Source organism: Erythranthe guttata, chromosome 5 (genome assembly GCF_056151865.1).
Source record: "Erythranthe guttata isolate IM_541 chromosome 5, IM_541, whole genome shotgun sequence".
NCBI classification, from domain to species: Eukaryota; Viridiplantae; Streptophyta; class Magnoliopsida; order Lamiales; family Phrymaceae; genus Erythranthe; species Erythranthe guttata.
The window spans coordinates 17,388,337-17,401,833 of record NC_142537.1 but is presented as its reverse complement, the minus strand read 5'-3'; the positions used below and the strand labels follow the sequence as shown (position 1 = coordinate 17,401,833).

The following is a 13,497-nucleotide window of genomic DNA, read 5'->3' as shown; positions in this document are numbered from 1 at the left end:
TTTAGTTGTGTGTGACGATCAAGTTATTTCACATGTATATAAATCAAACTATCAGCACAGACTTGAGCAATAAAATCAAAGAGGATCATCATATAACCTCAAGTTAGATGCAACTACAGTTCAAAAATGCTGCAAACAGAAAAAACAAAAACAAGAGTAAAAAACCTCATAAAAATGACGAACCAACAAGAGAATCTTTTCTCTAGTGACGCTTTTTACCGCCGCCGCCGCCACCCTTCTTTTTACCATGACCTTTTTTACCACCTTTCTTCTTCCCTTTACCCATACCACCATGTCTGCCTTTATCTTCAACAACACGTGGGGCAGGGGCAGAATCTTTTAACAGATGTTTAACATTAAGTACACCATTTCTGAAATCACCTTCACTTGACCTCAAAACTCTCTGCTCTGGCCTACGTTTTTGTACTACCTTTTTTGAACCACCGTTAAGATAGGCTCCAAATCTTCCAAGTATTGCACTCTGAAAAAAGACCGATTATTTCAATGCAACTCTGCTGTAACGAAAACATTCGAGTAACATAAACTGCAACGAATATTAAAACGAGGAATTTTTTTTTTGTTGTTAGTATAACCTCTTGAGCTGTTTTTTCTTCTCTTTCCTTTTGTTTCTTCATTGTAACTCGTGCTACACTAAGAGGTAATCTCTGCTTCTTCGGAGGCTGTTGAAGAAACCGTAAAATTTTCACATATGGTACAATGGAGCTTAATGTGAAATGCAAAAGTCTAAGGATATGATATATAAAAATTACCTTTCCACCGAGTGAAACTACCTTCCTACTTTCCATGTCCTTTTTCTGTTTCCATGTCATATGTAAGACACCTGAATTATATAAAAGTTAACACGTTATCAATTCAACATTATCTGCAATGAATCTAACAATGCAAGAACCACATGAAGAATGATCGGCATAATTTCCACATTTTCCTCTTCAATAATTGCTACCATAGTAAATTGTTATTCAGCCTTCGGATAAAATGGAATAAGGATTCAATTTGTACTCGGTACAAGTGATCAAAAGATTCTTTTATAATTGGTCGTAAACTTTAGCACACTTCATTTTTATGCTCAAGAATTATCCAGCCGGACCAGCCGTCATCATATTAATTGCTGTCGAAGGAACACTTAATTTTCAGATTTGAATTCATCCAATGACTGAAAAGATGTAAAAAAAAAAGCAAAAAAATAACATAAACGACTCTCGGAAAAGAAATCAGAACCAAACGGAAAAAAAATATCATTTGCCTGGCACCGAAAAATCAAATCATCACATTCTATACACACACAATTTTTTTTTCAACTCTCAAACATAGACGAATATTGTTGGAACCTGGAGTTAAAAAACTATTACCTATAACAGAAAAATTACCCCTTAAATTTAACATGCTTGATAACAAAAATACCGTAAAATGGGTCAGTGTAAATATCAAGAGACTTATATTACCCAAAGTGTCGATTTCTTTCTGGATGGACCTGATGTCCATTTTTGGTTCCTCGGAAGCCACATCACGAGATGAGGATCCTTTTTTGGCGTCTTGTCTCTTCATAGGCATTTCTACTTTCTTCTGCAAAATAAATTGCATCACAAAACATGTTTTAGCAAATAATATAAGGTAACTCGGAGAAATGGCTATACATGGAAGCAACACATTTCACCTAAATGAAAAGAATTTCTCAACGGAAAAAAAAGAGAAGAAATTAAGAATGTTATAAATTTTCACGAGATATATGGTGTCCTTTATAATTGTCTTCTTTTAAAGTAAGAAAAGTGGGCCAAAGTTAAGAAAATAGATACTTAAGCAACTAAGAACAATTACTCTGCACCGTACACAACATAAACCAAAGCATAAACCAACGAGTGAAAGAGAAAAGGAGAATCATGAATGCCGTATCAGAATTCAGAGGTATTCCTAAAAACGAACTAAATATTTTGTCTTATACAAAAAGAACAATATTAAAATGTAAAGTTAACTTCACCATTATTTTGGACTTCTATTAAACATTTCTCCCCCAAGTTATATTGCTACACACTGAATCGTTACATCTTTCATTACGGTTTTTTTCTCTGTCTGATTGCCTTGCACAATAAAACTAAATTAACATATCAAATTTCAACAGCATCGTGGAGAAGCAGTAGAACTATATATCAATAAATTCAACAGTAACATTAACTAAAAACATGTTTTTAGAATTTGCAGATATTTTCCAACGGCATCAGTTGAAACAGAATCGAACTGTACAGAAAGTTTGGCACACCATTTTGCCAAACCAAATATCAGACCTAATAAAAACAGTGCTTTTTCTCAAATTATTTCCTAATAATCGTTATGATTTTCGGGAAATTTTTTATACGAAAAGAAAAGGAGAAATAAAAATTAATGGCTTCAATACAACACATCAGCAAGAATCGAGCCAATTTTCTAGGAAATCATAACATTTTGAAGGTGCGCAACATCATAACTATTAAATCATCCAATTTTCAAAGCTAGGGTTTTGAAGGGGGAAAACGATTTCTTATAACGGAGGCATAAAATTAACGGCTTCAATCCTACACACCAGCAAGAACCGAGCCAATTTTGAGGAAATCATAAAATTTTGAAGCTCGGCAACATCATGAACTAAAAAACCATGAGAAAAAAAACATCATAAACAATTGAAGCATTGTAATTAGTAATTACCTAATTTTGAAGCTAGGGTTTTGAAGTTTAGGCCTTTTCTTCCTTTGCCGATCAAAAACCTAGTGACGAACGAGTGTAATGGTTCACGACGGTGGCAGGCGGCGCGCCGTCGCTGCGGGACTGAGAATTGAGGGTTTTAAGTGAGGCGGGGTGAGTGTGATGGAGAGGAGAAACTCGCGAATTCAATTATGCATCATTGAACCGAAAAAGTCGGTCAATATTAACTATTGTGTTAAATAACAATTTAACCCCTGTAGTTTGAGCTTTGTGCACATGACTCCCTTATACTTTTAATATAAGCATATGACTTCTCTGTAATTTGAACTTTTGTACGCACGATCCCCTTGTACTTTTAACATAAGGACATAACCCCTTATAGCATTCCATTTGATAAATAATCATATTCATTACGGAAGAATTTTTTTTTGAAAGCACAAGGAGATTATGTACTTATATTAAAATATAAGGGGTTCAAGTGCAATATTTAAAATAAAAGAGGGTAATGTGTAAAATGTTCAAACCACAGGAGGGTAAATGCTATTTACCCTAACTATTTTAATTAATGAAATTTATATACACACTTAAACCTTTATTAAATTAATGAATTTAAAAATAACCAAAATTTAATTATTTAGCTAAATATAAAAAAGTTGATAAATTAATAATTAATCAAGACAAAATTTGATAATCGAAATTTCAAGAACTGCAAAAAAGTGAATTATCGTAATGAATGAGTGTTGACTAAGGGTTGATTGAAGTCAGCCCGATAAAAGCTCGAGCTCAAATTCATTTTTAATTATTCATGAGTTCAGGGGCCGATCACAAGTTTCTTTTATTTTAGGGCAAATTACGGCCACCCTCTGAATTATGGTCAAATTACGAAGTCACTCCCCTCAATTATGTATTATCGTACAAAAAGATCCCTCCAGGCTCCAGAAGTAAACTTAAGGATGTTAATTTGTCCTCTAAGATAAGGTCTATTAACAAAAACCATCCTCATTTTTTATAATTACATCAACACCCCTGTTTGTAGATTTATGACATTAATACCCTTTTGTGAGGAGTGGATGTAAGAAATACATAATGCAGTGGCCCTGGATGTAATTTCTAAAAAATGAGAAGTTTTTCGTAAATAAATTTTACCTCAGGGAGGTGGCTTGGCGTTAATTTACCCTACTTTTACACACCTGAATAAATTTCGTAAATGTAATTATTGTTTGCGAAAAAAAATTATGCAATATATTTCACCGAGTGTATTATTTTACGAGCCCTAACTATTATTGGATGAAATAAATCATCACATGCATGGTAATATGACCTAATTGTTAGTATGAAATAAATCATCACGTGTTATGTTAGGATAGTAATTAGCAATTTCCAGCCCAACAAGAAGAATAAAACTGTTGAGGAAAAATTAGGCAAGGCTGCTTAATTTAGAGATAAAAGATTTAGCATTTTAAATTCAAAAGATTTATTGATACATTTGATCAGATGATATAATCTAATAATCACAGAGACACCAAAATAAATAAATAAATAAATAAAATGGATATCGGCAGCAACCCTAAATGCGACGGAAGCTTCTTCAAGTACTGTGGCGGCGACCACCGCAAGAACCACCACAGTACAGCGGCAGCAATGGTCCATCACCACCACCACGGTTTCGGCAGTGCAGTTGTGAAAATTGTGTTAGTGTTCGTGGTAATCGGTCTAACTTTTGTATTTGTGAATAAATCGGATAATTCGACTCGGTTTATGGACCGGTCTTCTCCTCCCTCTTTTGATGTTGTTGAAGCAGATGAGTTCAAATCTGAAGATTTATCATCCTATGTAAGTTATTCCCACCTTTATTTGTGTTTTTTAAGGGGACTAATAAAATTATAAAAATAAATGAGAATCTGTACATAAATTATTTGTTTATTTAACAAGAATATTTGAATTTTTATATAAATGTTTAAATTGAAAATTTTGGGACATTACATTAATGTTTCATCCAATTTTATTTATTTTTTGGAATACTTTAGGGGACTTAAATGAAAATTAATATAGTATTAATTTTTATTTTAGTAAAATATATTCTCTTTTTTTTTATTGTAACTATCAAATCACGTATAAAGAAAAAGATAAAATGTCGAAGGCGAACAAGCACAAATTTATTTTGGGGAATTAATCGAGATTTTTTCGGAGGGGCAAATTAATCAAGCGATCTTGAATTGTTTTTTTTCCCCTTGTACTCCCTCCGTTTTTAAATAATTGCCGTTTTTCAGTTTTGCAGAAGTATTAAGAATTTCAATAAATGTATCTTGACACATTCAATGCAGTATTAAATTTAAAATAGCAGATAATATGAAATAAAAATATTTTAGAAAGATGTTGTTAATTATAGAATAGATGAAGTAGTTATTATATAAATTATTGAATTTGATTCCATTGTATTTATTTATTTATTATAATATTGTCTTTTCGGGGAAAAAGGGAAAAGAAGAGAATAACTTGGAGAACACATTGAAAAGAGCAGCAATGGAGGACCAGAAAACAGTAATAATAACAACACTAAATGCAGCATGGACCGAACCAAACTCAATATTCGATTTATTTTTGGAGAGTTTCAAAATCGGGGATCGAACACAAAATCTTTTGAAACATTTGGTGGTTGTCGCTTTGGATCAGAAAGCATACTCTCGTTGCTTAGAAGCACATCTCCACTGCTTTGCCCTCGCCGGAGACAACGGCGGCGAAGACTTCTCCGGCCTGGCGTATTTCATGGGCGGCAAATATTTGAAGATCATGTGGAAGAGAATTGATTTTCTACGCACTGTTCTTGAAATGGGATACAACTTCGTCTTTTCGGTAAGTACTCCATGAAACGTTAAATGTTGCTACAATTTTACTAGTACTATTTTAACTTCGGACGTGCTTTTGACTTTTTTCTAGTTAGAGTTTGGCAAGATTCAAAATAAGAAAACTGCAGTTCTTTGAGTTAACTTTCTAATCCAATTTGAATCAGCTAGATTTGGATGTCATGTGATATTCTTATACATGGATAATGGATTAGTTACATTTTGAATTTTAAATAACTCAAAACATCGAAACTGCGGATGATGGAAACTAACTCAAAGAACTACAACTTCGTGTTTTCGGTTTTGTCAAATTCAGCCTAAAAATTTGTCAAAATCCCGTTTGAAGTCTTCACCAAATATAGCATAGAAATAACCTCTAAATATGGTGTTTTAGAGGGTAATTTAGTCTTTCACTAACTACTCTCTCTATTTATTAGAATTAATATTTGATTAATACAATGTTGGAATTATTTATATAAAGGACATTTAAATTAGGGTAAATAACGAAACCCCCCATGAACTTACGCTAAATAACGAAAAACTCTCCCACCTATTATAATTACTAAAAGTGCCCTGAGGTTTATTTCCGACTTACACCAACCCCATTACAATAGACTTTTCACGATTTTCTTTTTATTACAGGGAATAAGACTTTACACAGTTTCGGGTATTTTCTTTTATTTCTCACCTATTTAAAAGAAGGTATAGTAGAATGTACACATTTTCTATTAAAGTGATAATCATAGCCGAGTTTTGGTTATTGCGGATAAGTAAGAGCATTTTTCGTTATTTAGCCTAAGTTCGAGGGGAGGGGGTTTCGTAATTTACCCTCTAAATTATAGATTCGAATCTTTTAATTTTTCAGGATGCTGACGTAATGTGGCTAAGGGACCCGTTTCCAAGATTCTACCCGGATGGCGACTTCCAAATCGCATGCGATAGATATAACCACAACTCAACAGATTTGGGCAATTTACCGAATGGAGGGTTCACTTACGTCAAGTCGAACAATCGGACTATCCAGTTCTACAAATTCTGGTACAACGGGAAAGACTATTTCCCGGGAAAACACGATCAAGACGTGTTCAACCTCATCAAGTTCGACCCGTTTATCTCGGATATCGGGTTGGGGATCCGGTTCTTGGACACTGCTTATTTTGGCGGGTTTTGTCAACCTAGCAAAGATCTGGATTTAGTTGTGACGATGCATGCGAATTGTTGCATCGGGTTTGAGAAGAAGATCCATGATATTGCAATGGTGATTGATGATTGGAAGAGGTATATGGGGAATCATAATTCGGGTCGGGTTTCTTGGACCGTTCCACGTGAGTGCGGTTTGAATAAAACCGAGTAATTTAGAGAGTGCGAGATGTGTAGTTATAGAACGATAATAAGATATTCGTCTTTTTTTCGAAATTGGGGTTTTATTTCTTGTCAAAATAAAGACTATTTAATGATTTTTTTTATTAGTTTCTTGGCAAATAAAAATGAATGGAGATTAAGAAGCAAACTACAATATAACCTCGATAAATTAATAATTTCGTTTAAATAATTATTTTTTTAATTTCGGTCCCAATTGGGAAAGAAAATACTAAATTATTAGTTTGATCATTAAATATTTCACTAAATTAATAAAATTTTGTTAGTTTCGACTGTATTAATTCATAGAGTTTTAACTGTAGGTTGAAGATTATATATGTTTATTAAATTATATATCTCATGGACTAGTAGAAAAATAGCTTTTTACCCAGACCATTAACCGTAGGAAAACGTACCAAATTTGTAGTAAAAAATGTTTTTGCTACGAATTTGCCCCATACCAAATACGGGCATAACACAAACTTTGTACAGTATAACAAATATTTTTTTGCTACGTCAAGTCTTAGTATTTACTACAACTCTCAGATTGGCGCGTAGTAAAAAATACATTTTTGCAACCGATTTCTAATATATCAATAAAACTAAAAAATCATTTCTCTATTAGTGACCCATGATTGCAAGGAAAAGTCTCATACGATATTATAATTAAAATTAAATTTAGCCACCCTGGTTTTGGATCGTGGAAACCATCAACTAATTGCCAGCTTTAGTGGAATAAGAAAACTCTCATGGATTTTTTATAGAAATTAAATAAAAGAATTACCATTTTAAATTGAAAATATTAAATTTCACACAACTTAATTGATACGTGTAATGGTTTGTAGCTAATTAACCACATTTGTTCAGACAATAATCACACATTGATTAATTGAAAAAAAAAATATGGATTTTGGAGGTGGAGGAGGAAGCAGAAACCACAAAGGCACCGGAAACTTCCACGAGTGTGGCGGCGACCACCAATCCCACCACCACCGTTTTGGCGGCGCAGTTGTGAAAATTGTTGTAGTGTTCGTGCTGATCGGTCTAACTTTTGTTTTCGTAAATAAATCGGATAATTCTACTCTTTTCATGGACCGATTCTCTAAACCGAATCAAAAAATTATATCTCCTCCGTCTTTCGATGTTGTTCAAGGAGATGAGTTCAAATCTGAAGATTTATCACCCTATGTAAGTTATTCTTTATATCAACATTTTTTTTTTCCGTATAATTGGACTTTTTTTCTTTTCTTTCGTATACAAAATCAGAAATTGGGGTCAACGTATTAGTGGTTCAAATGAGCTGAGCTGACTCATGGTCTTGTGAGCCAACTCGAAAAGGATGAGCTCGAGTTTGAGCTTGAACCCATGAGCTTGGGCTTTCTAATGTGCCGAAACTTGAGCTCATATTTTTTCGGTTCGAAAGTTCATGAGCCGACTCGTGAACTTTTATTTATATTTTTTTAATATATGAAAACATTAGCATTATTGAAAAATTCAAAATTCAACAATTAAACTTGTGTAATGTTGAAAAAATAGGTTTGATATAAATTATAACACTTCAAATTAATTATAGTATTTTTCTTAAATTATAAATTATAATAAAATATTAATAATAATAATACTTGCTAGCTAGGGTAATGAACTTGAGCTTGAGCCTAAAAAAATTAGGCTTGAACAAGCTCGGCTGAAGCTCGTAGAAATTGACTTGTTCGACTCGCATTCGGCTCAAACTCGACTCGTTTACCCCGCCCCCCGAATATAACCTAGTAGATATATATACCTTACTATTTATTCAAACAAAACCACAATAATGCATGCTGGTATGTGTAGATGAACGGTAAAGATCTGAATATGAACCCCAAATTAATCAAATGTTTTTTTTTTACGTTTCAAGTTTCTCTAACTCAAACATTATTTATTTTATTTTATTTTATTCGAAAAAAAGGGAAACTTGGAGAACACGTTGAAAAGGGCAGCCATGGAAGACAATAAAACAGTAATAATAACAACGTTAAACGCAGCATGGACCGAACCAAATTCAATATTCGATTTATTCTTGGAGAGTTTCAGAATCGGGAATGGGACACAGTATCTTTTGAAACATTTGGTGGTTGTCGCTTTGGATCGGAAAGCGTACTCCCGTTGCATGGACGCAAATCTCCACTGCTTTGACCTCGCCGGCGACGGGGTTGACTATTCCGGCCAGGTGTATTACATGACCAGCAATTATTTGAAGATGGTGTGGAGGAGAACCGATTTCCTGCGCTCCGTTCTTGAGTTGGGTTACACTTTTGTCTTTTCGGTACGCACTCTTTTCTTTTTCTCTAAATCAATATATGCAAATTGCAGCCACCCCGAGAAGGTAGAATTACGAAAACACTCATCTTGTTTGGATAATTACGACCACATCTCAATTATGTAGTTTCTTACACGTCTACCATTATGCAGGGGCCGACCTAGGGGCTTTTTGGTGGGGGGCCAAAATATGTGTGTGAATTAAGAGAAGAAAAAAAGATTATTTTTTTGGGCTAAAATGTACAAAATTTAAATCTTGAGGGGGCCAAAGTCTATTAATGAATAGATAAATACCAAAATAAAATTAAAAAAAAAATTAGCAAAAAATTGGTAAAAAAAAGAACTTCTGCAGGGCCGGAAGCCCCCCCAAGCCTACACATGGGTCCGCCCCTGCCCTCAGGGTGTTAAATTTATATATTGAATGAGGGATTTTTTCGTAAAAAAATTACAAGATTCATTTACTTTTAATTTTTTTCAGGATGCTGATATAATGTGGCTAAGGGATCCGTTTACAAGATTCTACCCGGATGGAGACTTCCAAATTGCATGCGATAATTATAACCACAACTCAATTGATTTGGGCAATTTTCCGAATGCAGGGTTTACCTATGTGAAGTCGAACAATCGGACTATCCAGTTCTACAAATTTTGGTACAATGGAATATATTATTTTCCCGGGAAAAACGAGCAATACGTGTTGAACATAATAAAGTTCAGCCCGTTTATCTCGGATATCGGGTTGGATATCCGGTTCTTGGACACCGCTTATTTTGGCGGGTTTTGTGAACCCGCCAAAGATCTGGATCTTGTTGTGACTATGCATGCGAATTGTTGCGTCGGGTTGGGAAAGAAGATCCATGATCTTAAAATGTTAATCGATGATTGGAAGAGATATTTGGGAAATAACCTGAGTCGGGTTTCTTGGACGGTTCCAATTGAATGCGGTTTGAAAAATTCGACTAATTGAATGATTTAGTGAGAGTATGAGAATTATATGTAGTTTTAAGAAAGACTATAGCAATTAATTTCACGTTCATTTTATTTGTCTTTTAAGCAGAAAATTGTTTTTTCTTGTATTATTTGTTGTTTAAGAGGAGATTGAGGTTTTTTTTTTTCTTTTTTGTCGAAATAATTAAAGAATGTTTGATGAAATCCTTAATCGCGCGTGCGTGTTAACCAAATTTTAAATGACAACTAAATTAGAATTGGACTTCTTTTTTCTAGTTTCTTTTTTTTTTAAACTTTTTTGTCCTGTCGCAGCAGTTACAGTCTCCAGTATTGACTGTCTCAGACAATATTATTGTTGTTAGTAAAATGATATTATTCTGTTAATACTAATATCATTTTCTTCATCTGCAATATTATTGTCTAAGACAAAAAGATTAGAGTACTTCTATATTAGTAATAATCTTAATGTGTTGATCGGTCAACGCCGTGAAAATAGAATAATTCGAAAAAGGAAAAAAAGAATAAGTCAACGCCAGTATGTGCTGGAAAAATATTAGGGTAAAAATTTATGAATGAAATTAATTTAAATTATATTGTTAGGAAATTTTAAATAAAAGACAAAAAGATGATTTTTTTAAGAATTGATGTGCAATTTGCCCTTTAAATATTGTTTGGGAGGTCTTCTCACCCTTGTGGTTTCATGAACATTGATGTTCGATGCTTTTACTTTATTCATAAACTTCCATTATTTTATTTTTATTTATATGGAGGTTAGATATTATCCCATTTAATTATATTTATATATTAATCAATTGAAGCAATCTCAACAAGAAATTAATCACATATAATTATAATATGATAACCCCATTTAATTTATCCCTTCCCTCACCAACCACACACACTCCAATCCCACCAAACAATATCTGTATACTCATATCTACCCCCCAAAGAAAAACATCCTTGTACACTGTACTTTACTACAAACAAACAATTCTTGCTTAGCTTCTTGGACGAAGTCCAAAACAAATGTGTACTAAGGTGGTGTTTGCAAAAGCTTATTTAAAAGTAGAAGTGAGTTAAAATAGTTTTGAGTGCTTGTTTCTAAAAGTAGAGGGCGTTTGCAAATATTTTTTAAAATAAACTTAAATAGAAAAAGCAGGCTCTATGGATGCTTTTAAAAAAATAGCTTAAAACAGATTATTTTAAGAGAAGCAAAAAAAAAAAATTAATTTTGCAAACATCCAAAAAACAGATTATGAGAAGAAAAAAAGCTCATAATTACTTTCAAAAAGCTTTTGCAAACACCACCTAATTAATTACATAAACCCAGGTTTGGCGGTATTCCATTTCTGTAAGTGCAGGCAGGGGCGAGTCTACTCCTTTGGGAGGGTGGACTCAAGCCCATCCTTAAATTACAAAATTTTCCCTATATTATACATATATATATATTAAACCCATCTAATATTTATTAATTAGTCCAGTCAAAATCCAAATTAATGCAAAAAACCCCCAATTATTATTAATTAGTCACCCAAATTCAAATTAATGCAAAAAAGCCCCCTTTTTTTTTTTTTTTCCTATTTTCTGATTTTGTCACAAAAAAATCATAATTTTTTTTCGGGAGCACTGCCCCGTACCCCTTTAAGCCCACCAGGTATCATATTCCTGGATGCTGCCACTGATTGCAGCAGATAGTAAGAAGTACTTCAGTTAATTGACACAGGGAAACACATACATCCTCCTTTATTACAATTACACATGCATGCATGCATCAAAATCATCACACTTATAAGAAAAAAAAAGAAAAAAAAAAAGAAAGAGAGAAAGGTGGTGTAAGCTTGTAATATTGACAAAAGAAACATTATGAAAGAATAGTGTAGAAATATATAGGAGAACAGTCGAATTTCGTCTCTCTTAAACTAATTGCGCTCCGTTAAAATTCTCTTCCAAATCGGGTATTATAACTACCGCAAGTTGGTGGTGGTCTTGTTCGTCTTCGATGATCTCCGCTTCTTCATCGGTAGCGCTGCTTGCGCTAACGGTGATGTGGATGTCGAAACCCGGAATATTAGCTGCGGAAAGAATGGGATGCTGCACCGACAACAGAACGTTCCGGAACAGCGCGGAAACACACGACGTCAGCAAAATGATGGCCGGGTACGAGTACCAGAAGTAGAGGCGAGGGAGGAGGAGCGATGCGAGTAGAGATATTACAATCATGGCCGAGAAATTGGTGGCTCGTACGAGGATATCGTACGACGGAGAATAGTTCAGCGAGATTCGGATGGAAACAAATGGGAAGAGGAGGGAGAGTCCCAAAACAAGGCAGAACTTCGTCGGAGTGGGGTTGACAACGATGCCGAATGGGTCCCACTCCGACGTGTCGTCGGCTGGTTTCAGCATGTTGATTACGAGGATGACAGCGTACCTTAAATCGAGGTAGTAGTAAGACATCGATATATGATCTTCTAAGAGATTATATATCGATGGGGTAGTTCAATCTGTGTGTGTTTTTTTGTGTGTGTTTGTTTTGTTTGCCCACTATTAAAGTGTGTATATATAGGGTTTGGCACGTTGGAGCCATGGGTAATTATAACGATTTACAGAAAATTAGTAAAAAGGGGAAATTTTTTTATTAATAGATTTAATTAAAATAGTATAAATGTTAGTCAAACTTTATATAAATTTACATAATTAGAGTGTCAAGAAATAAAAAAAAAAAAAGAAAAATAGTAAATTCCACTTTTCCCTTGTAGTTTGGCTTGATATCACTTTACCCCTTCTATTCTCGATTGCATCGATTTGCCCTCCTTTATTTGAAAAATTGTTTCAATGTGGCCATCGTCGTTAGTTTTCAGACCTTCGACCTCAATACCGTTTGATCTAAGTCTGAAACTTACAAAAAAGCCACCCCTCCAAGTTTAAATAATCATCAATTTTTTTTTTAATAATTATGGCTGGCGTCGTGGACTATGTTTTGTCGTTGTCTTGAATTTTTTATTATTATTTTTTTTGTTTTTTATAAAAATATTATTTAAACTAGGAGGGGTGGTGTTTTTGTAATTTCAGAGCTTAGATCAAACGATATTAACATCAAATGTCTGACAAATAACAACAAGGGCCACATTGCGACAATTTTTCAAGTGCATAAGAGCAAATCGATGCAATCGAGAACAGAATGAGATATGTGATACCGAAACAAAGTACAAGAGTAAATAATTTACCCTTAAAAAATTAGGAGGTGCAAAACAATTATTTACATAAGATTATAATAAAATTACTTTAGTTTTTTTTTTTTTTTTTTTTTTCTAAGATGTTGTCGCGCGGATCCGCCTGTAGAAATATTGGCCTTTGATGA

At 33.8% G+C, this 13,497-nt stretch overlaps 2 protein-coding genes and 1 non-coding gene across 3 annotated transcripts; 2 read left to right on the top strand and 1 right to left on the bottom strand.

The window, feature by feature from the left end:
- Positions 1–70: 70 nt before the first annotated feature.
- LOC105967117 (axoneme-associated protein MST101(2) protein) lies at positions 71–2,913 on the bottom strand. Its single transcript, XM_012991694.2, has 5 exons — positions 2,698–2,913; positions 1,464–1,584; positions 771–841; positions 594–680; positions 71–481 (listed from the first exon to the last, which is right to left on the bottom strand). The coding sequence occupies exons 2-5, from the start codon at positions 1,570–1,572 to the stop codon at positions 203–205; spliced, it is 546 nt and encodes a 181-aa protein (XP_012847148.2). The 5' UTR covers positions 1,573–1,584; positions 2,698–2,913; the 3' UTR covers positions 71–202.
- Positions 2,914–4,129: 1,216 nt separating this feature from the next.
- Positions 4,130–7,099, top strand: LOC105966993 (uncharacterized protein At4g15970). Its single transcript, XM_088818283.1, has 3 exons — positions 4,130–4,527; positions 5,173–5,547; positions 6,403–7,099. Exons 1-3 carry the CDS (start codon positions 4,243–4,245, stop codon positions 6,889–6,891), a joined length of 1,149 nt encoding a protein of 382 aa, XP_088674409.1. The 5' UTR covers positions 4,130–4,242; the 3' UTR covers positions 6,892–7,099.
- Positions 7,100–7,799: 700 nt separating this feature from the next.
- LOC105966992 (uncharacterized protein At4g15970) lies at positions 7,800–10,158 on the top strand. Its single transcript, XR_016031170.1, has 3 exons — positions 7,800–8,084; positions 8,842–9,198; positions 9,670–10,158. It is a non-coding gene; the product is annotated as an uncharacterized protein At4g15970 (transcript).
- Positions 10,159–13,497: the final 3,339 nt, after the last annotated feature.